At 41.8% G+C, this 27,162-nt stretch overlaps 1 protein-coding gene across 5 annotated transcripts in view; it reads right to left on the bottom strand.

Annotated features, from left to right (window-relative positions):
• LOC111979224 (phosphatase and actin regulator 1-like) overlaps positions 1-27,162 on the bottom strand; it is an 87,712-nt gene that overhangs the window by 43,127 nt on the left and 17,423 nt on the right. For 2 of the 5 annotated variants that reach the window (XM_070448845.1, XM_070448844.1), the window contains exon 1: positions 4,976-5,595. The exons of 2 other annotated variants lie outside the window; for them this stretch is intronic. In XM_070448845.1, the coding sequence (XP_070304946.1) occupies positions 4,976-5,273 (298 nt within the window). In that variant the 5' untranslated portion in view covers positions 5,274-5,595. Of the gene's footprint in view, positions 1-4,975; positions 5,596-10,227; positions 10,329-27,162 lie in introns of those variants that run through there. One more of the 5 variants, XM_070448847.1, reaches the window with a different exon arrangement.

The following is a 27,162-nucleotide window of genomic DNA, read 5'->3' on the forward strand; positions in this document are numbered from 1 at the left end:
GATCATTTGTTGTATTACTTGTGAGGCACAGCTGAGTGAACATAATTAGCTTCTTTTTTTTTACTGGACTGATGGCCTGCATCTGATGGTCAGTCTGAGGGAGGGAGAGCGCAGCGGTGAGGCTGCCCCTCACCCGACTCACTGTCCCTCATCCCTCCCTTTGCTGAGAAAAGGGAACAGTCTTCCAGCTGATGGCGAAACGTACGTTTTTTTTTTTTTACCGTTATTTTACCAGGTAAGTTGACTGAGAACACGTTCTCATTTGCAGCAACGACCTAGGGAATAGTTACAGGGGAGAGGAGGGGGATGAATGAGCCAATTGTAAACTGGGGATTATTAGGTGACCATGATGGTTTGAGGGCCAGATTGGGAATTTAGCCAGGACACCGGGGTTAACACCCCTACTCTTACGATAAGTGCCATGGGATCTTTAATGACCTCAGAGAGTCAGGACACACGTTTAACGTCCCATCCGAAAGACGGCACCCTAGTGGGACTGCATTATTTCTGCCTCATGCACCAATTCATATTGTTACTCCTATGACCAAAAAAAGGGAAATATTCCTCAATAAAATGTTTTAATTAAAATGTTTTAAAAAAGACAAGCCGCAAATAAGAAAGTAAGCTTATTGAAACACTTTGCTATACTCATTCATTGCAGCTGCAGTGCCGGTTGTAGCGTGAGTGGAAGTAGGGAGAACGTGCATGCTGAATCAGAATTTAAACATGAACTCAATCATAAAAAATAAAAAATAAAATCAGCTCTTTGCTGTATCGTTGAGTCTATAGTCATGGTTTTAAAAGTTTGGAAATCTCACATGATCAACTTTGCTGTGCGTTCGAGGCTTCTTTTTACAGTCTATGGCGCGAGGAAACTGTGCCATGATATGAAACTGAGCCATATGATTGGCCAGCGGTAGGCCTATAGGTGCACTTGATTTGCTTTCTGGGCCTGCCGAGTTGGTCGGAGTTCTACCTTCAGACACATGAAATTATTAAAAACCTTCCCGGRGCTAGGGCTGCTAAATCAAGTGCACTACCAGCAACAGCGTGAAATAAAATTGGAACTCAAGGCTATATCGTTTTTTTTTTTTTTTACTTACAAAATGTTTTCAAATCAAAATTGTATGTCACATGCACCGAATACAACAGGTACAGTGAAATGCTTACTTACAAGCCCTTAGCCAACAATGCAGTTAAGAAAAATAGATTAAAAAATAAAAATAAAAGTGACAAATAATTAAAGAGCAGCAGTAAAATAACAATAGTGAGGCTATATACAGGGGGTACCGGTACAGAGTCAATGTGCAGGGGCACCGGTTAGTCGAGGAAATATGTACATGTAGGTAGAGTTATTAAAGTGYCTACGCATGGATAATAAAACAGAGAGTAGCAGCAGCGTAAAAGAGGGGGSCAATGCAAATAGTCTGGGTAGCACTTTGATTAGCTGTTCAGGAGTCTTATGGCTTGGGGGTAGAAGCTGTTTAGAAGCCTCTTGGACCCAGATCTGGTGCTCCGGTACCGCTTGCCGTGCGATAGCAGAYAGAACAGTCTATGACTTGGGTGGCTGGAGTCTTTTATCWTTTTTAGGGCCTTCCTCTGACACCGCCTGMTATAGGAGGTCCTGGATGGCAGYAAGCTTCGCCCCAGTGATGTACTGGGCCATACGCACTACCCTCTGTAGTGCCTTGCGGTCAGAGGCCAAGCAGTCGCCATACCAGGCAGCGATGCAACCAGTTAGGATGCTCTCGATAGTGCAGCTGTAAAACCTTTTGAAGATCTGAGGACCCATGCCAAATCTTTTCAGTCTCCAAATTGAGCCCTGTTTCAAATTAAATATGAGAATAACCATTCCATGCACATCACTTCACACTGTCAACTTTTCCCATTTGGAAAAATATTATTTTTCATTTTATTCTGTTCTATTACATCATGTTTTTATTTGATATAAAATAGGTGTCTTAACTGTGATAAGGGCTCAGGAAAAAATTATTTACAAAACCTGGCTATGCCATTACACAGCCATAGGCTTCTACAAGCAAACGCCCCTGCTGAGGTAACTGTCTTTTTGAAGGCAGTGTTTCAAAATATATCCAGTTGATATTAAAGTTTCAATATACTAATCTTAAAAATGACACTTTCTTTTAATAATTGACTGAATATACTGTATATGGGCCAATTTAGCAATTAGGATTTGTTATCTGTAATGGTTATGATAAATTAGGCATTGTTGCCATATAGATAAATGCGCCAATTTTTTCCAGTGCGAGCATTGTGTTATAAAAAATATGCTGTTTTCTTCATTGAAGTACTAAAAAAATTAAAAAATATATTTTTTTAACTTTTTAATTTAAAAAAAAAAACTTGCAAGTACTAGAACAGCCAAAAATTGCCAAAGGCCCATCCCCAATACAGGATACAGCAGGAAGACACAGTTTAGATAGCGTTTACGCATTGGCAAGACATCTTTCAGATGTATTTAGATTCTACATCGTTCATGTCGGTCCGAGGTCTCGCCGACATCTTCCCAGTGTACCAACACTCTCCAAACTACATAATCCTCACGCAATTTAATACGTTGGCCAAACATGCGCTTTCTGGTTTTGGAATATCAAAAATCYCAAAACATATTGGCACCTAAGTTTRGTATTGTGAGGTCCTGGCAATTCCCAGGCCTAGTAAAAAAAATACATCAGAATAAGTAGTCAGAATGTTGAATAAACTTAATTTAAACGTACTCTACCCATTRGCTGATTTCGTCCTTATGCCGTTGGGAATTTGACAATATCCACAGGAACGTATTATTAAACCGACTTCAAAACAAGGGTCTGTGTGTGGCTCTCAAGATTGGTTTGTTCATCAACTGAGGTATATGCACAAGACGTAAATACATGCATGTATACTATGTATACTAACCAAAGTCTTGGAAGTGTTCGAGCCGAGTTCCCCAACTGGACAAAATTGAGCCGTGGGGTTTTGCYAAGTCGATTTAATAATACTTTCCTGTGGATATTATTTGGACATTAGGACCAACTGCATAGACAACCTGTAGCGTAAGTTCAAATGTAATTCATTTAACATTCTGGCTTATACATCAAACTGTGAAAGAGGTTTTCTTACTAGGCACACACACGGCTACAGAAGCAGTAATGGCCACAGACCAACCTAGAAAGTATTCGTCATATAACAGTTCAATAGTGAGTTATATACTTGAGTAATAATATAGGCAAGGTCTGCCCTGATGACAGCCATGCAATCTGCCACCTCAGTTATCACTAGCTCAGGGACAGGGCGACAGTGTCAGTGTCACACCACCCCTGCCATGTGCAGACAGACACCGACCACAGCGTGCATAATTAAATTAAAATCGCCATCATGATGGTTGACAAGCGACAACATGAGTGTCACTTCACAGGTAGGCAGTCAGCCGCTCCACCGGGGGTATAGCATGATAAATCATGTGATAGCAAAGGATGGACAAATGCAGTGAAACAGACTATTACCCAAACACAGTGCCTGATGCCTCTCACGGCCTCAGCCTCACAGCCAACCATCTTAGGAATCCTGCCACATCTGTCTATAAATAGATTCAGACTCGATGCTAATTGAATCCAGTGGTGCTTCAAATGGAGTCCAAAAAGAAAAAGAAAGATGGGGGGGGTTAGACCTGAGCTCAGAAATATTATAGATAAAAACTATGCATTTGAGACACAACAAAAGACAGCCAGCCAGCCACACACACTTCCTAGATTTGTTGACAGGGATGCAAATTGAAAGCGACATGGTTTATTTTCCCGGCTGCGTTTGGTGAAAAAAAAAAGACTCCCATAGTAGCCCATTAACACAACCAAACACCCTCGAGACATCCACCATGTTATATGAGCAGCAGACAACAAAATAAAAGTACTTTGCAGTCAAAAGTTACAAACTTCTTCAAACACAACAAAAACTAAAGATAAAGCTACAAAGACTAATAAGAGCTTTAGACTGTAGGCTACTAACGCCCTAGTGTTTCTTTACACGCATCTATTCTCTGATACACACATCTATACTCCTCTGGCCAGTTTCCCAGAACCAGATTATGCCTAGTCCAGGAACCAAAATGTATCTGGTCCAAGACACTCATGAATTGTACATCCTCAATCATCTTGGCTGAGTGAGTGACATTCTCCTTCATGTTTGGGTGGGGTGGAGTAGAATCAACAGAGGGACTGAGAATGACCACTTCAGGTGCTATCAGGAGGAGGGGGGGGGCGGGGGGGGGGGGGGGTTGGGGTAGTGGAGTCTGGGATGGAGGAGGGGGTCATCAAGAGAATTCTTCTGAGTATGAAGTCTACTAGTAGTAAACCACTATGCATATTGTAGTAGTAAACCACTATGCATATTGTGGAGCAGGCTCTTTGTGGTGTTAGAATAAGGCCAATTCTACACCCACACCAGTAACTCCAACAAAAATACCAGTTCAAAAACTCATATAATTTCTCCAAGTCTAAAATGGGTAACGCCATTTAGCTACACTGTAGCTGCTGTTACATACCACGCTTTCCCAGAAATAATACACTACAGCTGCCAATTTGTCTTGATACATGTGTGGCCCACTACGCATTGTGTCAAACTAAGTGATGATACATTGATCCCAGAATGCAACAGAATGGCAGTGTAAAGAATAGTATGACCATAAAGCAAGTACAGGATTACACATAGCAATGGAGTCAAGGCTCCGCTGGAAAAGTACATTGTGCCTGTGATTAAGGTTACCAGGATTACCAGAATTAAATACATCATGCAATTTTAAGCTCATAACTCTAGGACATATATAATCGCGGAATGGGCAAACAAGAACTGCGCATGTTACCCCCCCCCCTATTGAGTGTGTTCAATGAAACCACTCTGTGTTTGATGGCCAGCAGAGCTGAAGGGAGACTGTACAACAACGCATCCATATCCATATGCCGCTATAGACTAGGCTACTCACCATCCTGGGTATCGTTCGCGCGGCTGCAGTTGCTGCAAATGTGCTTGATCTCTTTCCCGATGTGACAGTGGATCATGAAGGGCATATTGTTATTCTGGTGATGCTGATGGTTGGTTTGTTGCTCTTTCTTATTGTTGTTGAGAGACATCATTCTGACCAGGTAAAATGCCTTCTTCTTCGGTTTCTCCACCGCCACAGGCGTATTGTTTTCCCTGAAGCCTGTGTTGTTGAACCAACTCCCATGCATGATGGTGGGCGCGGGATCCGCAGCCATCGGGTAGTTGGCCGTCTTGAACATAAAGACACGAAAATTGATTCGCGTCTAAATGCACGGCATACGGGGAGGGGTTTTTAAACAACCGGCGCCTCGACTCCTACCTGACCTCACCCCTTCAACCAATCACGAGGGTTTCGCTCCGCGCGTTTGCTGAACCCCTTTCTCTTRTARCAACGACGTCAGATAGAATATTGTAATTTCCACACCTGCACCTGAGGTTCCGATCTAGCGCACTCACATCCGCCTGCCTCCGCAATGCCAAGGGCAGAAGTCAAAACCACGGATGCTACTATACTATGATGATGGACCAGTGCCGCTAGAAGACATATCGAGTGTGTGAATTGCAGTGCCTCTGCCTCTCCCTCGGTCCCCATCCTCGTCTGCAAAAATAATCCGCTCACGGCAAGCATAATTGGCTACCCAGTGTTCACTCCTGCAGTTATGTTAGCCTACAGACAGAGAGTAAAGGTTTAACATCAAATCCCAAGACTTGATAATGACAAGAATGATTATAGGCTCCAGCTACATGACCGAAAGTATGTGGACACCTGCTCATGGAACATCTCATTCCAAAATCATGGAAATTAATATGGAGTTGGTCCCCCTTTACTGATATAACAGCCTCCACTCTTCTAGGAAGGCTTTCCACTAGATGATAGAACATCTGCAGGGACTTGCTTCCATTCAGCCACAAGCYCATTAGTGAGATCGGGCACTAATGTTYGGCGATTAGYCCTGGCTCACAGTRYGCGTTCCAATTCATCCCAAAAGTGTTCGATGGAGTTGAGATCAGGGCTCTGTGCAGGCCAGTCAAGTTCTTCCACACWGATCTCTACAAATKATTTCTGTATGGACCTCGCTTTGTGCATGTGGGCATTGTCATGATGAAACAGGAAAAGGCCTTCCCCAAACTGTTGCCACAAAGTTGGTTGCACAGAATCATCTASAATYTCATTGTATGCTGTAGCGTTAAYATGRCCCTTCACTGGAACTAAGGGMRRWWMKKSGYWRKYMGWWWAKRAYSSSRWMACCWTTATTCCTCCTCRACCAAACTTTACAGTTGGRACTATGCATTSGGGCAGGTAGRGTTKTCCTYGCATCCGCRAAACCCAGATTCMTCCGTCGGACTGCCAGATGGTGAAGAGTGATTCATCACTCCAGAGAATGCATTTCCACTGCTCCAGAGTCTAATGGTGGCGAGCTTTACACCACTCCAGCCGACGCTTGGCATTGTGCATYGTGATCTTAGGCTTGTGTGCGGATGCTCAGCCATGGAAAACCATTTTCATGAAGCACCTGATGAACAGTTCTTGTGCTGAAGTTGTTTCTAGAGGCAGTTTGGAACTCGGTAGTGAGTGTTGCAACCGAGGACAGGCGATTTATATGCGCTACGCACTAAAGCACTCGGCTGTCCCATTCTGTGAACTTGTGTGGCCTACAGTGGTGTAAACTATTTAAGTAGAAATACTTTAGAGTACTTTTGGGGGGGTATCTGTACTTTACTATAKATTTTTTGACAACTTTTACTTTACTACATTACTGTAGAAAATAATGTACTTTTTATTACATYCATTTTCTGTGAACTTGTGTGCCCCATTTTAAAAACAAGAAAATGTTGACGTCTGCTTTGCTTAATATAAGGATACTTAAGTATATTTTAGCAATTACATTTTTATTTTTGATACTTAAGTATATTTAGAACCAAATACTTTTAGACTTTTACTCAATAAGTATTTCACTGGGTGACTTTAACTTTTACTTGAGCAACTTTCTATTAAGGTAACTATACTTTTGCTCAAGTATCACAATTGGATACTTTTTCCACCACTGGTGGCCTACCACTTCGCGGCTGAGCCCTTGTTGCTCCTAGACGTTTCTACGTCACAATAACAGCACTTGCAGTTGACCGGGGCTGCACTAGCAGGGCAGAAATTTTACGAACTGACTTGTTGGATCCTATGATGGTGCCACGTTGAAAGTCACTGAACTCTTCAGTAAGGCCATTCTACTGCCAATGTTTGTCTATGGAGATTGCATGGCGGTGTGCCTGATTTTATACACCTGTCAGCTCTGAAAAAAATTGAAAAATTACACTTCGAATGCAATTCACTTCTGCTCTTGTTATGATAGTGTGAAATATTAATCCCAAGGGACGATAAAATTRAACTTGCCTTTATATCTAAACACACACACCATTTTTGTGCATGAAGCAAAATMCTCTTGTCATTTTAGAGGAAAATCAATCATTAGCCTGCTAACTTTAATTAATGTATCTACCTGCAATTGTACCAACTATCCTTCAAATGTGTATAAAGGGAGTCATTAACCTTACTGTGCCTAACAAGAATATGCAATAGGCCTATAGATCATCCTCTTTATCAATAAACTAGTCACTAGCTACTGCTTTTCCTGGGTTTTAGCTACATCACACATGTTATTGTACTTGTTCTTGTACTTTTCTAGTAAAGTARAGGATGCAATCATGAGGCTCCTGGCAAGAGGCAAAAGCCCTCCGAGGAAAGTGAGGTGGACAGTAATGGTGGACGCTCTATGCCCGCAATGGGGCCAAAAGGACCAAGTTAAATAAGTACACTTAGCTATGTATTGTTTTGGACAATGAAGCTACAACTTTTAATTTGGCTCTATATTCCAGCATTTTGGATTTGAGATCAAATATTTCATATGAGGTGACGGTACAGAATGTCATTTGAAGGTGTCATAAGTATTTGGCACAAATTCAGTAATATGTGTATTAGAGTACTAATAAGTTTAGTATTTGGTCTCATATTCCTAGCATACCATGACTACAAGTGACAAGCGACAACATGAGTGTCACTTCACAGGTAGGCAGTCAGCCGCTCCACCGGGGGTATAGCATGATAAATCATGTGAAGCAAGGTGGACAAATGCAGTGAAACAGACTATTACCCAAACACAGTGCCTGATGCCTCTCACGGCCTCAGCATTTTCTTGTGACTCTACAAACGTGTTGGATGCTAGAAATATGAAACCAAATACTAAACTTTTGACTTCTTTATTATACTATAAGTGAATTTGGCCAAATACTGAAAACACCTTAAAATGTGGGGACTAGATACATAAAGTGCTTTCATTCCTAAACAGTAAAACAGATATGTATAAAAAAATACCCTCAAATAAAAGGTGACATTCTGTACTGTCGCCTCATGAAACATTTGATCTCAAATCCAAAATGCTGGAGTATAGAGCCAAATTGAAAGTTTCAGCCTCGCTGTCCAAAGAAACATGTTGAGGATGGAAATCATGATGCATAGTCATGGTAGGGAAGGAAGGGAGAGGTRACGCAGTCATGTTAACAATCATATCATAACAACTGCTCTATATCAGTGCGTCATGCTGTTTTATGCTGGCGGCGGCCYTACCGTCTTTATCATTTGGACTTGGAGAATTGCATGTCCGGAGCCTGGCAGATTGAGTTACTGCCTCTTCAGCCCAACTACCGACCGGGGCTTCAAATCCTAATTGAAGGATAAGATTGATATATCAAAAGAGGAGATCTATTTAGACTGGCAACTGGTAGGTTGGGTACAGSCTATTGTGCATAATGGCCAACCACTAACCCAGCCACGCCACCCCATAGCCATGCAGTCCCCTTGCACTCCGACTCTCGATCCTCACAAAGTTCAACTCCGGAAGTTAAATGAGGCAGTAATAGGGAAGAAATCTAAAAGGTCCCCATGGTATTTTCAATCATGTTTCAGACAGAATATATTTTTGGTGTGTGTGTGCGTGTGCGCGTGTGTGCGGTGCCTTTGATGTTCCTTTCAATGAGCTGRGGCTTATTCCAGTGACATCAAAGCCCCTATCCGAAATGAAGGACAGAAGCGCCTGATTTTCCAACTGCCGCCACGGTGCGATGCGGTGGAGTAAGTGCCCTCGGCCATTTTTTTGATGACAGAATATGACCATGTGCTTTTCACACCAACTGCTGGGAAGATGGACATTAAGGTTCTCTACACTTCCACACTTGACCAGTAATAAATGAACTTAAACAATTCTTGTCGGGTCATATTGATGGAGTCTCAGGTGTGCGTGTGTAAGGATGAGGTATTGTCCATAAGACATCCATAAGCTGACAGGGCTAACTTAGCTCACAAGGGATCAATCTTAAGCCTCAGATTCACTACCTTCTACTGTATGTATTGTATGTAGGCCTATGTGTTTGCGTACTTCAGCTCTCTATGCGAAGGCTAGCGTTTCCTTTCGATGACTCCTCTAAGCAGCACATGTTTAAAGCTGCATGCCAGACCCTATCAGTGTGTGCAGCTCCAGTGTTAGCMGTTGGCTCACGTGATGTGTGSCAGCATTCTTATGTAACTACAGGCTGTGGATAGGGCCCAYGCACATTACTTGGGCTCATTCATGGGGAAACAAGCCAAGTATGTTTTATGTATTTTAGGCTCAGAGCAAGGTTGTTTGGTTTTAGCTACAGTAGCATTTCTTGAAGGGGGAAAAAAWATATTTTAGGTAGAGATTTTTAAAGTGATTTTTTAAAGTGAGTTTATACTTTAGATGTAAAAGGCTGTAGACACGGGCCATACCATTCTTTCACCAGAGTGGAAATGTATTTGGTCACTCATTCCCTCTARAGCAGGTAGTAGCCTCGGCTCCAGGCTTCGCTCACATTCAGCTAGCAGTAAGCCACAAGCATTTAAACCTATGTTCAAAAAGTACAGTATTCGTCATGTTTGTCTATGTTTGATTATTTATCTTGTTGGATAGATTTGAACATTTACAGCATGGTAGAGTATTACACCTATTGTTCCTGTTTCATACATGGCTCACATCATTTGTATTATTTTTAAAATGTAATGTCAATGCTTATTCACTCCCTGCAGTGTCTAGCCAGCCACCTTAGTTCCCCTAAACCGATTACTGTCGAACATTTTCTGTCAGCACGTTACCATCCCCCCAAAAACGGTATTAGAAAACCTACTGTTCTGTACAGTCAGTTTGTCCCAGTGGATTGGAAAGTCACTCATCCAGACAGAGAAGTACATGAACCGCTGAAGAGGAGGAGGTCCTCAACTTCTTACTGTTAGTGCCTAGGCTGAGATAGTCCACTGGGCGCGCTCTTTAGGGTCCTGCTGCTGTGTTGTGAGTTAGGGCATGAGTCTGGCACTGACACACACAACCACCCCGTTGAATATCTCTCTCTCTCTCTCTCTCTCTCTCTCAAAGGTCATGCACATCTCCTATATTCCCTCCCCATAAACTTGAAAGGGAATTAAATGTACATGATAAAAGCAGGGTTGCTTTTTTTGTCTCTCCTTTCAGTTTCCCAATGGCAGTGTTGAATCGTTATGCAATTCTAATCTGGGAGGAACCTAATCTTCCTCCATTTAGTTACACAGTTATTGGTTCCACCCTGAGACTAAACTCAATCTTCCACTTGACAAGACACAGAACGTAATGTAGTCGCTTATGTAAAGTCTGAAAAATATGAAAGAAAAGGTAACTGAGGCCACACACACACACACACACCATATTTTCAGGGACAGCAAAGTGTCTCAGAATAGACTTAATTATAGCTGTAGTACCTGCACAGTGTTATGGATTGGAATCAGGGAGTGAAGAGTAAGGAGCCAGCGTGAGGTGGTTATCAATTAGCACAGAGTCGGAGTACAGGGGATAACTGAAAGAGCATCACAACAGAGGTAACTTGCCACATTCCAGGAGAGAACTATTAGACTGTATCACTAGCTATGGAAACAAACTACCCATTTGACGCTGTAGGMGAGCACCTTGGCTACAAGGTTATAAATCCCATCCCAAGAGAGAAACATGAAATAATTGATAGCCAACGGAGACACAATTCCATATTCCAGGAGAGTACACTGCCCACATACAGTTAACTACTATGTCTGAAATACATTTTATAATTTAATCCATCTGGTGTAAACTTTCATTTAAATTATACAGTATGAACATTGAGACAGCAAAAACAGCACACTCCCATCCACATCAACAGGGAAGTGGAGAAGCTGAAAAGCTTAAAGTTCCTCGGCATACACATCACTGACAATCTGAAATGGTCCACATACACAGAGAGTGTGTTGAACAAGGCGCAACAGTAATTGGCCACTGTGACCCTCACAAACTTTTACAGATGCACCATTGAGAGCATCCTGTCGGGCTGTATCACCACCTGGTACAGCAACTGCACCGRCCGCAACCGCAGGGCTATCCAGAGGGTGGTGCGGTCTGCCCAATGCATCACCTGGGGCACACTGCCTGCCCTCTACAGAAAGGCCAAGAAGATCATCAAGGGCCTCAGCCACATGAGCCACGGTCTGTTCACCCCGCTATCATCCAGAAGGCGAGGTCAGTACAGGTTAGAGGTCGACCGGCATGGCCGATTAATTAGGGCCAATTTCACGTTTTCATAACAAATCGGTAATCGCCGATTATGGCCGATTACATTGCAATCCACGAGGAGACTGTGTCAGGCTGACCACCTGTTACGCGAGTGCAGCATCAAAAGGACCTTATGGCTGCAAGGAGCCAAGGTAAGTTGCTAGCTTGCATTAAACTTATCTTATAAAAAAAATCAATCTTCACAATCACAAGTTAACTACACATGGTTGATGATATTACTAGGTTAACTAGCTTGTCCTGCGTTGCATATAATCAATGTGGAGCCTGTAAATTTATCATCGAATCACAGCCTTCATTTAACAAAAAGCGCATTGCCAAAAAAAGCACAATCTTTGCAAAAATGTACCTAACCATAAACATCAATGCCTTTCTTAAAATCAATACACAGAAGTATATAATTTTAAACATGCCTATTCAGTTAAAATAAYTTCATGTTAGCAGGCAATATTAAATAGGGAAATTGTGTCACTTCTCTTGCGTTCAGTGCAAGCAGAGTCAGGGTATATGCAACAGTTTGGGCCGCCTGGCTCGTTGCAAACTGTGAACTAATTTGCCAGAATTTTACATAATTATGACATAACATTGAAGGTTGAGCAATGTAACAGCAATATTTAGACTTATGGATGCCACCCGTTAGATAAAATATGTAACGGTTCCGTATTTCACTGAAAGAATAAACMTTTTGTTTTCGAAARGATAGTTTCCGTATTTGACCATATTAATGACCAAAGGCTCGTATTTCTGTGTTTATTATATTATAATTATGTCTACGATTTGATATTTGATAGAGCAATCTAATTGAGCGGTGGTGAGCGGTGGCTCGTAAGTATGCCAGCTGCTGTTAGCAATGCTTGAAGCACAGCGCTGTTTATGACTTCAAGCCTATCAATTCCCGAGATTAGGCTGGCAATACTAAAGTGCCTATAAGAACATCCAATAGTCAAAGGTATTTGAAATACAAATGGTATAGAGAGAAATAGTCGAAGCGTCATAATTCCTATAATAACTACAACCTAAAACTTCTTAACTGGGAATATTGAWGAACTGGAAATATTGAGCAATAAACTTAAACGTTAGCTTTTTTACATGGCACATATTGCACTTTTACTTTCTTCTCCAACACTGTTTTTMTATTATTTAAACCAAATTGAATATGTTTCATTCTTTATTTGAGACTAAATATATTTTATTTATGTATTATATTAAGTTAAAATAAAAGTGCTCATTGTTCATTAAGTATTGCTGTAATTGTCATTATTACAAATATATATATAAAAATCTTCCGATTAATCGGTATCGACTTTTTTAGGTCCTCCAATAATCGGAATAGGTATCGGCGTTGAAAAATCATAATCGGTCGACCTCTAGTACAGGTGCATCAAAGCTGGGACCGAGAGACTGAAAAACAGCTTCTATCTCAAGGCCATCAGACTGTTAAATAGCCATTGCTAGCCGTCCTCCACCCAGTACCCTGCCCTGAACTTAGTCACTGTCGCTAGCCGGCTACCACTCTGTTACTCAACCCTGCACCCTAGAGGCTGCTGCCCTGTGTACATAGTCATGGAACACTGGTCACTTTAATACTCTTTTACCCATTTCATATGTATACTGTATTATAGTCAAGGCCATCCTATTCAACCCCTTTTCCTTCCCCTTTCTTTGGCGGCAGGTGGTCAGAGCGTTGGGCCAGTAACCGAAAGGTTGCTGGATCGAATCCCCGAGCTGACAAGGTAATAATGTGTCATTCTGCCCCTGAGCAAGGCAGTTAACCCACTATACCCCGGGCGCCAAAGACGTGGATGTCAATTAAAGCAGCCCCCCCGCACCTCTCTGATTCCGAGGGGTTGGGTTAAATGCGGAAAACACATTTCAGTTGAAGGCATTCAGTTGTACAACTGACTAGGTATCCCCCTTCCCRSCTTTCAACTATTGCTGTACATATACTATTATATATTCTACAGATACACTACATATTCTATCCACATACTGTCCATAATGTCTGTACATCCCATCCCATATACACACACACACACAAAGCTTTTCCTTCACTCTGCCGTCCAACTCAACCCAAACCAAAAGTTTGGACACACCTACTCATTCAAAGGTTTTTCTTTATTATTACTATTTTCTACATTGTTTAATAATAGTGAAGACATCAAAACTATGAAATAACACATATGGAATCATGTAGTATCCAAAAAAGTGTTAAACAAATCAAAATATATATTTTATTATGACAGTGACACCATCAGTGATTTATTTAGAATTCAAGGCACACTTAACCAACACGGCTACAACAGCATTCTGCAGCAATACGCCATCCCATCTGGTTTGCACTTAGTCCCACAATCATTTGGTTTTTTCAACAGGACAATGACCCAACACACCTTGAGGCTGTTTTAAGGGCTATTTGACCAAAAAGGAGAGTGATGGAGTGCTGCATCAGATGACCTGGCCTCTACAATCACCTGATCTCAACCCAATTGAGATGTTTGGGATGAGTTGGCCGCAGAGTGAAGGAAAAGCAGCCAACAAAGTGCTCAGCTTATCTGGGAACTCCTTCAAGACTGTTGGAAAGAATTCCAGGTGAAGCTGGTTGAGAGAATGACAACAGTGTGCAAAGCTGTCATCAATGCAAAGGGTGGCTTCTTTATATAAAATATATAATTTGGATTTTGTTTAACACTTTTTTGGTTACTACACGATTCCATGTCTTTATTTCATAGTTCTGATGTATTCACAATTATTCTACAATGTATAAATAGTCAAAATAAAGAAAAAACACTGGAATGAGTAAGTTTGTCCAACCTCCTGTTGTATATACTGTACAGTGCGTTCGAAAAGAATTCAGACCCCTTGACTTTTTCCACATTTTGTTACGTTACAGCCTTATTCTAAAATGAATTAAAATAACTAAAAATACTCAGCAATCTAACACACATACCCTAAAATGACAAAGCAAAAACAGGCTTTTAGAAATGTATGCAAAGGTATTGAATATAAAACAGAAATACTTTATTTACGTAAGTATTCAGACTCTTTTGCTACAGAGACAAGAATTTAGCTCAGGTGCATCCTGTTTTCATTGATCATCCCTGAGATGTTTCCACAACTTGATTGGAGTCCACTTGTGGTAAATTCAATATATTGGATATGATTGGAAAGGCACACACCTGCGTATATAAGGTTCTACAGTTGACAGTGCATTGTCAGAGCAAAAAACCAAGCCATGAGGTCGAAGGCATTGTCTGCAGAGCTCTGAGACAGGGTTGAGTCGAGGCACAGATCTGGGGAAGGGTACCAAATCATGTCTGCAGCATTGAAGATCCCAAGAACACAGTGGCCTCCATCATTCTTAAATGGAAGAAGTTTGGAGTCCTCAAAGACTCTTCCTGGAGCTGGCCACCCGGCCAAACTAAGAAATTGGGGGAAAGGCCTTGGTCAGGTGACCAAGAACCCGATGGTCACTCTGACAGAGCTCTAGAGTTCTTTCTGTGGAGATGGGAGAACCTTCCAGAAGGACAACCATCTCTGCAGCACTCCACCAATCAGGTCTTTATGTAGTGGCCAGACGGAAGCAACTTCAGTAAAACGCACGACAGCCCATTTGGAATTTGTCAAAAGCTACTTTAAAGAATCTCAGACCATGAGAAACAAGATTCTCTGGTCTGATGAAACCAAGATTGAACTCTTTGGCCTGAATGCCAAGCGTCACGTCTGGAGGAAACCTTGCACRGTCCTTACGGTGTAGCATGGTATATTTATACTCCGGTCTCTGACATTGCTCATTCTAACATTTCTATATATTTCTTAATTCCATTCTTTTATTTTTAGATTTCTGTGTAGTGTTAGAAATTACTGCACTGTTGAAGTTAGGAACACAAGCATTTCGCTACACCCGCAATAACATCTGCTAAATATGTGTATTAGACCAATAAAATGTGATTTGGAAAGTGTTCCGCCTTGTGTCTATTATATGAAAGTGCTACAGTGGAAAGGTGGTAAAGATGACTTCCCATGTGTGGCTTCCTGCTACCATCTAGTGGTCAGCCAATTCACATAACTCATGTCACACACCTCATTCAGTTTAGGAGTGTCATAAAACTACAAAATTATATATCTCATATCTCTCTTTACATTTTGTCTAGTACACCATATATGCTGTCCCAGAGACACCATACCCATTTGTTGTCCCAGGACATCATACGTTTGTATTTTTCTTTCTTTTAAACAATACTCTGTACCAAAGAAGGCTGGTGAAGGGAGGACGGTTCATAAAAACTTCTGGAAGGGAATAACTGGAATGGTAATAAACACATGGTAACCATGTGTGTGCAATGGTGGAAAAAGTACCCAATTGTCATACTTGAGTAAAAGTAAAGATACCTTAATAGGAAACGACTCAAGGAAAAGTGAAAGTCACCCAGTAAAATACTACTTGAATAAAAGTCTAAAAGTATTTGGTTTTAAATATACATAAGTATCAAAAGTAAAAGACAAGTAAAAATAATTTCAAATTCATTATATTACATTATTTTGTATTTATGGGTAGCAGAGGGCACACTCCAACATAATTTACAAACGACACGTGTTTAGTGAGACCGCCAGATCAAAGGCAGTAGGAATGACCAGGGATGTTCTCTTGATAAGTGTGTGAATTTGACAATTTTTCAGWCTTGCTAACCAATAAAAATATAAGTACTTTTGGGTGTCAGGGAAAATGTATATTATTTTATTTAGGAATGTAGTGATGTAAAAGTAAATGTTGCCAAAAATACACAGCATATTTGGAAAGTATTCAGACCCTTTGACTTTTTCCATATTTTGTTACGTTACAGCCTTATTCTAAAGTATTTTTCCCCCTCGTCAATCTACCCACAATACCCCATAACGACAAAATTAAAACAGTTTTTTATAAAATTGTGCAAATTTATWAAAATTTAAAAACAGAAATACCTTATTTACATAAGTATTTAGACCCTTTGCTACGAGACTCGAAATTGAGCTCAGGTGCGTCCTGTTTCCATTGATCATCCTTGATATGTTTCTACACCTTGATTGGAGTCCACCTGTGGTKGATTCTATTGATTGGACATGATTTGGAAAGGCACACACCTGTCAATATAAGCTCCCACTGTAKACAGTGCATTTCAGAGAAAATGCCAAGCCATGAGGTCAACGGTATTGTCCGTAGAGCTATGAGACAGGCTTTGTGGTCGAGGCACAGATTTGGGGAAGGGTACCCCAAATCATGTCGCAGCATTGAAGGTCCCCAAGAACACAGTGGCCTCCATAATTCGCTACATGGAAGAAGTTTGGAACACCAAGACTCTTCCTAGTGCTGGCCGCACGGCCAAACTGAGCAATCGGGGGAAGAAGGGCCCTTGGTCAGGGAGGGACCAAGAACCTGATGGTCACTCTGACAGGGCTCCAAGAGTTCCTCTGTGGAGATGGGAGAACTTCCAGAAGGACAACCATCTCTGCAGCACTGCACCAATCAGGCCTTCATGGTAGAGTGGCCAGACGGAAGCCACTCCTCAGTAAAGGGCACTGACAGCCCGCTGGAGCTTGCCAAAAAAGGCAACATAGACCATGAGAAACAAGATTTCTCGGTCTGATGAAACCAAGGTTGAACTCTTTGGCCTGAATGCAAGCGTCACATCCTGGAGGAACCAGGCACCGCCTATCATCACCGTGGTCAATACCATTCCCCTATCAGTGAAGCACGGTGAGTGAGCAGCATCAATGTGTGGGATGTTTTTGCGGGCAAGTGACTTGGGAGACTAGTCAAGCATCAGGGAAAGAAATGAACAGGAGCAAAGTACAGAGAGATCCTTGATGAACAAACCTGCTTCAGAGCACTCAGACTCCCAACTGGGGCGAAGGTACCCTCCAACAGAAACAACCCCTAACGCACAACCAAGACAACACAGGAGTGGCTTCAGGACAAGTCATCCGAATGTCCCTTGAAGTAGCCCAACAGAGCCCAGACTTGAACCGATGAAACATCTCTGAGAGAGACCTAAAATAGCTGTGCAGCGACGCTATCCCATAAAACATGACAGAGCTTGAGAGGATCTGCAGAGAAGAATGGAAGAACTCCCCAAATACAGGTGTGCCAAGCTTGTAGTGTCATACCCAAGAAGACTTCAGGCTGTAATCACTGCCAAAAGGTGCTTCATCAAAGTACTGAGTAAAGGGTCTGAATACTTATGTAAATGTTTCACTCTGTTTTTTTATTTTAATACATTTTCAAAACATTCTAATAACCTGTTTTTGCATTGTCATCATGGTGTATTGTGTTTAGATTGACAATTTAATCCATTTTAGAATAAGGCTCTAACGTAACAACTGTGGAAAAAGTGAGGGGCCTGAATATTTTCCGAATGCACTGTATATAGTACAGATACCCAAAAAAACTACTTGAGGATTTTTTCACTTAAGTACTTTACATCACTGTGTGTGGTGTGTTTGATGCCATTCCATTGACTCCGTTCCAGTCATTACTAAGAGCCCGTCCTCCCCAATTGAGGTGCCACCAGCCACCTGTGCTCTGTACCTTCAGTGTCAGAAATGGGTTGTGCTGAGTATTGACATACTGAACCCCTCGGTAGCAGCTATACACCATGCAGGTGTAATGGCCTACTGGAAATGAAAATAAATGCCTCGTTTGGGCAAAAGTTCYTCCTCRGTCCTCTCTCCTCCGTGACCCGGGAACCGATTAATGGTCGAGGAGTGTGTCCATTGGGCATTTGAGTGCTAAAACGGTAAGTAGCCGACTGTAGATTGCATGTCCGCATCTCTACAGCCTGCAGCGTATTTCTTTAATTCGCAACCTTTGTTGCTTTTGTCAGTAAGCATGTAAAGAGCAGAACTTGATTCAATCACATTAAGAACAAAACACTCACTGTACATAAAAGGATTAGACTACATGTACACCAGTTCACATAACTTACTCAGTTAACAATATGCCAAGCAGTCAAAGGAACTTGGTATTGACCCCAAGACTGGTGTCTGGGGTATTTGCTCATTTAGGGKCAGTTTCCCGGACATAGATTAAGCCTTAACCCCAAACCTGACCCCTACTATAAACTGAAGTAGTAGCATGAGCAGTTGGTTTACTAAGCYGCATCTTAACTGTAACGTTAGATTTCCATCCAATATTCTCATTAACGTCTTTCCCATTGTTGCTGGAGTCATCGGATTCAAACTCGACATCTTCATTCATCGTCCTCAATCCTGGATAGACATAACCATGACCATCCACATCGCTTTCGCTATCGGACGCACTATTAGAGGCCATGCACCCTCCATTACTCTCAACCCTTTAACCTAACTCCTAACCTTACCCTTGTATAAAGTGAATGTCTAGATACCCATACAGTAGGATGCGTGTTTGAATATCATCACGGACAACTTCAGAATTTTAGCTAATTAGCAACTGTTCAACTACTTCCTACTTTTTAGCTACTTTGCAGCTATTTAGCATATTAGCTAACCCTTCCTCTAACCTTAAACCCTTTAACCTAACTCATATCATATCATATCATAACCATATCCTTAACCCTAACCTTGATCCCTAACCCCTAGCCTAGCTAACATTAGCCACCAAGCTCTGCTACCTAACCCGAGCCTGATGGGCCCCGACACTATACATCTGGTTAGGGCCAGGTGGGCCCTGTTTTTCATCAATTACTGGGGTAAGGGCAGGGCTGCAGTATCACAAAATTGATCACTAACATTATGAAGCTGAGCCATTTGCGCGTGCTCTGCGCAGTAAGTACAGTTCTATCTGACTAAGATCATAACATGATMTCAGAAGTGCTTCAACCTCGTCAAATAAAAGACAGGAGAGATTATTTCACAGAAAATAATATGTTTAGCGTGACAAAAATGAGCTAACAGCTAACRGCTCTCTTAGGTCTCTTCATTGAGCAGCCGAAGCAGAGCCGTTGCTATGAATACTCAGACTCAGAGCGCCATGAACAGAGTGCATGCAGAGCGAGCTGCAAGCAGGGAGTGAGTGACAGCAGCTTACTACGATTTTGGCCAGGGCCTTAAATTTGYCAGAAGCAATTGGGCCTGGGTAGGGGAGGGCGTGAATGTCGTGGGCATGGTTAGGACTCGGACTTAACATTCATGCCTGTGCAGGGCTCTAGTTAGCATTAGCCACCTAGTCACATATCTAACATTAGACTCAACAAATTGGAATTGGTTAAATATCATACGCATTGCTAATTCGTAACATATTTTAATTGTAATTTGTAATATAATTATATTATATACATATTGCATATAAATAAAATATATTTTCTCATATAAAAAATAAAATATGTAAGAAAATCTTCCTCTCTGCAACATGCATTCTGATATGCTTTCTGGCCTTGCTAAACATGGTAACCATTTACTGTAGCTGTCAGAAAATAATTGAATATACCCATTAAAAACAGTCTATTATGACTTTTCCCCTTATTAGAATGCTCCATCAAATCTTTCCRCCTCTGTGGACTTTAAATATTAATTGCCATTGTGACCCTTTTCCWGGGGTTTAGTCTCATAACGGTCCAGTAACTGCATGTATTAACCCAGAGGCATATGCATTTTCATCACTGCACTACTGTTGCAGTAGCCTTATGTTCTCCACGAGAGAGCAGCATTGTTACATTATGTGCTACAACAAGACCAGCCCCCTTTGATCAAATTAGCTAGAGAATACTCTTTCTTCTATGATGGGAGTGAACAGCTCCCAGGATCTCAGGATCTGCTGTGTGGCAGATAGCAAAGCAGTTCAAACACCAGGCTAACTCCTATGGTTGTTGTGACCAAAGGAATTGGCAAGAGAGCACAGACAGATCTGGGACCAGGCTAGGTGGCAGAGGCTGCAGGTGTGGTTCTTCTCCTCCCAGTTAGTGAAACCTCTTATAACCTGTTTCCGATGGTTTTTACAACAATCCAGCCTCTGGCATAAATCAGTGCACGTGACTCCTGTCTCTAAGACCTCTCAGGAGATGTGGAATGCAGAAAACATTAATATTTCATAAAGACAGGCACTCAAGCACTAAAAAGCTACACTGACATGGTGATACAGTACCTTCAGAAAGTATTCATACCCCTAGACTTATTCCACATTTTGTTGTGTTACAGCCTGAATTTAAAATGGATTGAATTTATATTTTTCTCTCACCCATCTACACACAATACCCCACATAAGTGAAAACATGTTTTTAGAAATTATTGCAAATGTATTGAACATTAAATACAAAAATATCTAATTTGTATAAGTATTCACGCCACTGAGTCAATACTTAGAAGAATCAATACTTAGAAGCATCTTTGGCAGCGATTACAGCTGAGTCTTTCTGGGTAAGTCTCTAAGAAATTTCCACACCTGGATTGTGTAACATTTGCCCATTTATTATTTTAAAAATTCTTCAAGCGCTGTCAAATTAGTTGTTGATCACCGCTAGACAACCATTTTAAGGTCGTTCCATAGATTTTCACTTAGAATTTTTTTTACCCATCTACCAATAGGTGCCCTTCTTTGTGAGGCATTGCAAAACCTCCCTGGTCTTTGTGGTTTAATCTGTGTTGGAAATTCACTGCTCGACTGAGGGACCTTACAGATAATGTGTAGGGTACAGAGATGAGGTAGTCATTCAAAAAAATCATGTTAAACACTATTATTGCACACAGAGTGAGTCCATGAAACTTATTAGGTGACCTGTTAAGAACATTTCTACTCCTGAACTTAATTAGGCTTGTCATAACCAAGGGGTTGAATACTTATTGAATACTCATTTTTTAAATTAATTTATTAAAAAAATGAAAAACAGAATTCCAATTTGACATGATGGGGTATTGTGTGTAGGCCAGTTACAAATAAATCTAAATTGGATCCATTTTAAATTCAAGCTGTACGACAACAAAATGTTTAAAAAGTCAAGGCGTGGTAATACTTTCTGAAGGCACTGTATTTCTAGCTAGAGCTACTGAAGGGGAAAATCAAACAGTATTAGTAGACAAAATTAATTACTCAATCTAAAATGCCATAGTCCAATGGTTTTTCTTAGTGGTGTTCACAACCCAAGGAAATTGACATTCAGAAATGCTCAAGTCAAAAGTTGTGACCATAATCATACATACATTTACCATATTGTTGAGATGACATTTTGCTTTTGGAAATGAACAGAGCTCATACTATTTTGGGCATCTTGGTCTGAGTGCAGTCTAACGGGGTTCCTTGGATAAAAAAAAAGACTATAATAAGCTCTTATCATACTGACCAGAGAAATCCCCCCCCCCATCCCAACACCAAGGTCATTTGAAACACACTGATCTCTACTGAACACTTGGACAAGAGGGGAAAGTCTTCGGTATGACCAAGCGAAAGTGTTGAACACACTGATATGCAAATGAGAATGATGGTACAAAAAAGAGCCAAGACTCATGTCTTTAAAAACCAAAGCCTATCATTGAGAGCTACTCTAAACTGCTTGGAAATATAACACATTGCCCTCTCCTTTAAATATTTATTATCAAGCTGTTAAACCAACGCCCCTCAGTACTATGAGAAGACAGCACAGCATTTCCCAGTGGAGACATTAGTCAAAGTCAACTGCATGGTTTACACAGCCATTAACAATATAGTTCACATTGGTCTTTCATGTTGGAAAAAAGCCTATTGAAATGACTCAAGTCTCTGTAAATGCAATACTACCTTCCCAAAGCAAAGGCATTTAAGTATTTTGGTGTTACGGATAGCGTACTTGCCTTGGGGACCCGGGTTCAATCCCCACAGTGGATGTACCTACTTCCACCACTGGCTGCAGACATAGCCTCTATTTAACATTGTAGTACATAGCTCCCAATGCCAGGCTTCTAGTGACAGACTGGCTGGCTAGTGGAAGTGACTTCAATAAACACACAACAGGCACACCTGCCTGTACATCCTCCATCTATAGTGAAAATCACAAGGTGTTGACGACAGGTTTGATATTCTCTGATTAGTCAGGACTGCAAGCCAGGCTGAGTAGCAGGAGATGGTGTATTGCAGGGGTGTCCAACTCATTCCATGGTTTTAGTTTTTTCCTTTCAATTAAGACCTAGACAACCATGTGAGGGAGTTCCTTCCTAATCAGTGACTTTAATTCAATCAAGTACAAGGGAGAAGCGAAAACCCCGCAGACACTCGGCCCTCCGTGCAATGACAGTTGCTCTCAGTACTGCAGACAGCTGAACAGCAGTAGACGTGCTCTTGATGCTCTGTGCAGCTAGCTAGGCTACATCTGTACATCTCCCAGAATATGGCTTTCTCTACCAAGTAAAGAGCACAGAAATCAGTCCACCTTATCTGCCTCAACTCCTGAACAGTGCCTGAGCCGCAGTCTGCTGATCTACCTGCTTCATCTACTGAACGGTGCATTGGGGATGGGTTGAGGTGCAGAGTGGGAAATGTGGTCCTACTCATTTTCTTTGGAGTAGTCTTGTAGTGTTTCTGTTCCTGCTGTAGTGTGTCATTGGCAGTCTAATACAGCATGTGCAGAGGTCCAAGGATGTGGACAGTATTGACATGGAAATTAATATTCACCCACTACTCCACCACCAGGGACACGAGACAGAGAGACAGAGAGACAGAGACAGAGAGACAGAGAGACAGAGAGAGAGAGAGAGAGAGAGAGAGAGAGAGAGAGCGGGAGGTGTGTGGGGGGAGACATGACAGATCCGTAGACGTGTCGATACAAGGGAAAATAATGAGGGACAGAGAAAGAGACATGAAGTGGTATAAGAGGAGGAACAAATCAAAATAAAATCTTGTTGGTCACATACACATATCTAGCAGATGTTATTGCGGATGTACCGAAATGCTTGTGTTCCTAGCTCCAACAGACCAGTAAAATCTGACAATACACAACAATTCACACAATCTAAAAGTAAAGAATGGAATAAAGAAATATTAGGCCAAGGAATGTCAGAGTCCGGAGATTATATATAATGTACAGTTGAAGTCGGAAATGTACATACACTTAGGTTGGAGTCATTAAAACTTGTTTTTCAACCACTCCACAAATTTCTTGTTAACAAACTAGAATTTTGGCAAGTTGGTTAGGAGATCAATTTTGTGCATGACACAAGTCATTTTTCCAACAATTGTTTACAGACAGATTATTTCACTTATAATTCACTGTATCACAATTCCAGTGGGTCAGAAGTTTACATACACTAAGTTGACTGTGCCTTTAAACAGCTTGGAAAATTCCAGAAAATGATGTCATGGCTTTAGAAGCTTCTGACAGGCTAACTGACATCATTTGAGTCAATTGGAGGTGTACCTGTGGATGGATTTCAAGGCCTACCTTCAAACTCAGTGCCTCTTTGCTTGACATCATGGAAAAATCTAAATAAATCAGCCAAGACCTCAGAAAAAAAATTGTAGACCTCCACAAGTCTGGTCCATCCTTGGGAGCAATTTCCAAACGCCTGAAGGTACCACGTTCATCTGTACAAACAATAGTAGGCAAGCATAAACACCATGTGACCACGCAGCCGTCATACCGCTCAGGAAGGAGACGCGTTCAGTCTCCTAGAGAAGAACGTACTTTGGTGCGAAAACTGCGAATCAATCCCAGAACAGCAAAGGACCTTGTGAAGATGCTGGAGGAAACAGGTACAAAAGTATCAATATCCACAGTAAAACGAGTCCTATATCAACATAACCTGAAAGGCCGCTCAGCAAGGAAGAATCCACTTCTCCAAAACCGCCATAAAAAAGCCAGACTATGGTTTGCAAATGCGCATGGGGACAAAGATCGTACTTTTTGGAGAAATGTCCTCTGGGCTGATGAAACAAAAATATAACTATTTGGCCATAATGTCCATCGTTATGTTTGAAGGAAAAAGGGGGAGGCTTGCAAGCCGAATAACACCATCCCAACCGTGAAGCACGGGGGTGGCAGCATCATGTTGTGGGGGTGCTTTGCTGCAGGAGGGACTGGTGCACTTCACAACATAGATGGCATCATGAGGATGGGAAATGATGTGGGTATATTGAAGAAACATCTCAAAACATCAGACAGGAAGGTAAAGCTTGGTCGCAAATGGGTCTTCCAAATGGACAATGACCCTAAGCATACTTCCAAAGTTGTGGCAAAATGGCTTAAGGACAACAAAGTCAAGGTATTGGAGTGGCCATCACAAAGCCCTGACGTCAATCCTATAGAAAATTTGTGGGCGGAACTGAAAAAGCGTGTGTGAGCAAGGAGGCCTACAAACCTGACTCAGTTACACCAGCTTTGTCAGGAGGAATGGGCCAGAATTCACCCAATTTATTGTGGGAAATTACCCAAAATGTTTGACCCAAGTTAAACAATTTAAAGGCAATGCTACCAAATACTAATTGAGTGTATGTAAACTTCTGACCCACTGGGAATGTGATGAAAGAAATAAAAGCTGAAATAAATCAAAATCTGACATTTCACATTCTTAAAATAAAGTGGTGATCCTAACTGACCTAAAACAGGGACTTTTTACTGGCATTAAATGTCAGGAATTGTGAAAAACTGAGTTTAAATGTATTTGGCTAAGGTGTATGTAAACTTCCGACTTCAACTGTATAATTATACACACACACTATATATAATAAAGTATGTGGACACCCCTTCAAATTAGTGGATTTGGCTATTTCAGCCACACCCGTTGTTGACAGGGGCATACAATCGAGCACACAGCCATGCAATCTCCATAGACAAACATGGCAATAGAATGGCCCGTACTGAAGAGCTCAGTGACTTTCAAAGTGGCACCATCATATGATGCCACCTTTCCAACAAGTCAGTTCGTAATTTCTGCCCTGCTAGAGCTGCCCCGGTCAACTGCAAGTGCTGTTATTGTGAAGTGGAAACGTCTAGCAACAACAACGGCTCAGCCGCGAAGTGGTAGAACCAAGCTCACAGAACGGCACCGCAGTGTGCTGAGGCGTGTAGCGAGTAAAAATCGTCTGTCCTCAGTTACAACACTCACTACCGAGTTCCAAACTGCCTCTGGAAGCAACGTCAGCACAAGAACTGTTCGTTAGGAGCTTCATGAAATGGGTATCCATGACCGAGCAGCTACACACAAGCCTAAGATCCCCATGCGCAATGCCAAGCATTGGCTTGAGTGCTGTAAAGCGTGCCGCCATTGGACTCTGAAGCAGTGGAAACGCGATCTCTGGAGTGATGAATCACACTCTACCTTCTGGCAATCTGCAGGAAGAATCTGGGTTTGGCAGATGCCAGGAGAACCGACCTGCCCCAATGCATAGTGCCAAATGTAAAAAGTTTGGTGGAGGAGGAATAATGGTCAGGGGCTGTTTTTCATGGTTCGGGCTAGGCCCCTTAGTTCCGCTGAAGGGAAATCTTAACGCTACAGCATAGAATTACATTCTAGACAATTCTGTGCTTCCAACTTTGTGGCAACAGTTTGGGGAAGGCCCTTTCCTATTTCAGCATGACAATGCCCCTGTGCACAAAGCGAGGTCTGGCCTGCACAGAGCCCTGACCTCAACCCCATCGAACACCTTTGGGATGAATTGTAACGCAGACTACGAGCCAGTCCTAATCACCCAACATCAGTGTCTGACCTCACTAATGCTCTTGTGGCTGAATGGAAGAAACTACCCACCGCAATGTTCCAGCATCTAGTGGAAAGCCTTCCCAGAAGACTGGAGGCTGTTATAGCAGCGAAGGGGGGGACCAACTCCATATTAATGCCCATGATTTTGGAATGAGATGTTTGAAGAGCAGGTGTATGTGTATCTGAATGGGTGTACAGTGCATTCGGAAAGTATTCAGACCCATTGTCTTTTTCAACATTTTGTTACGTTATAGCCTTATTCTAAAATTGATTATATAGTTTTCCTCGTCAATATGCACACAATACTCCATAATGAAAAAGCAAAAACAGATTTTTAGAATGTATAAAAAATTGAAAACTGAAATATCTCATTTACATAAGTATTCAGACCCTTTACTCAGTACTTTGTTGAAGCACCTTTGGCAGCGATTACAGCCTCAAGTCTTCTTTGTTATGATGCTACAAGCTTGGCACAACTGTATTTGGGGAGTTTCTCCCATTCTTCTCTGCAGATCCTCTCAAGCTCTGTCAGGTTGGATGGATAGCGACGCGGCACAGCTATTTTCAGGTCTCTCTAGAGATGTTCGATCGGGTTCAAGTTCTGGCTCTGGCTGGGCCACTCAAGGACATTCAGAGACTTGTCCCGAAGCCACTCCTACGTTGTCTTGGCTGTGTGCTTAGGGTCGTTGTCCTGTTGGAAGGTGAACCTTCACCACGGTCAGGTCCTGAGCGCTCCAGAGCAGCAAGGATCTCTCTGTACTTTGCTCCATTCATTTTTTCCTTGATCCTGACTAGTATCCCAGTCCCTGCCCCGGAAAAACATCCCCACAGCATTGATGAGGGAAAAAAATGAGTTAGTCCATTTTAGAATAAGGCTGTAATG

Source organism: Salvelinus sp. IW2-2015, linkage group LG19 (assembly GCF_002910315.2).
Source record: "Salvelinus sp. IW2-2015 linkage group LG19, ASM291031v2, whole genome shotgun sequence".
Taxonomy (NCBI): Eukaryota; Metazoa; Chordata; class Actinopteri; order Salmoniformes; family Salmonidae; genus Salvelinus; species Salvelinus sp. IW2-2015.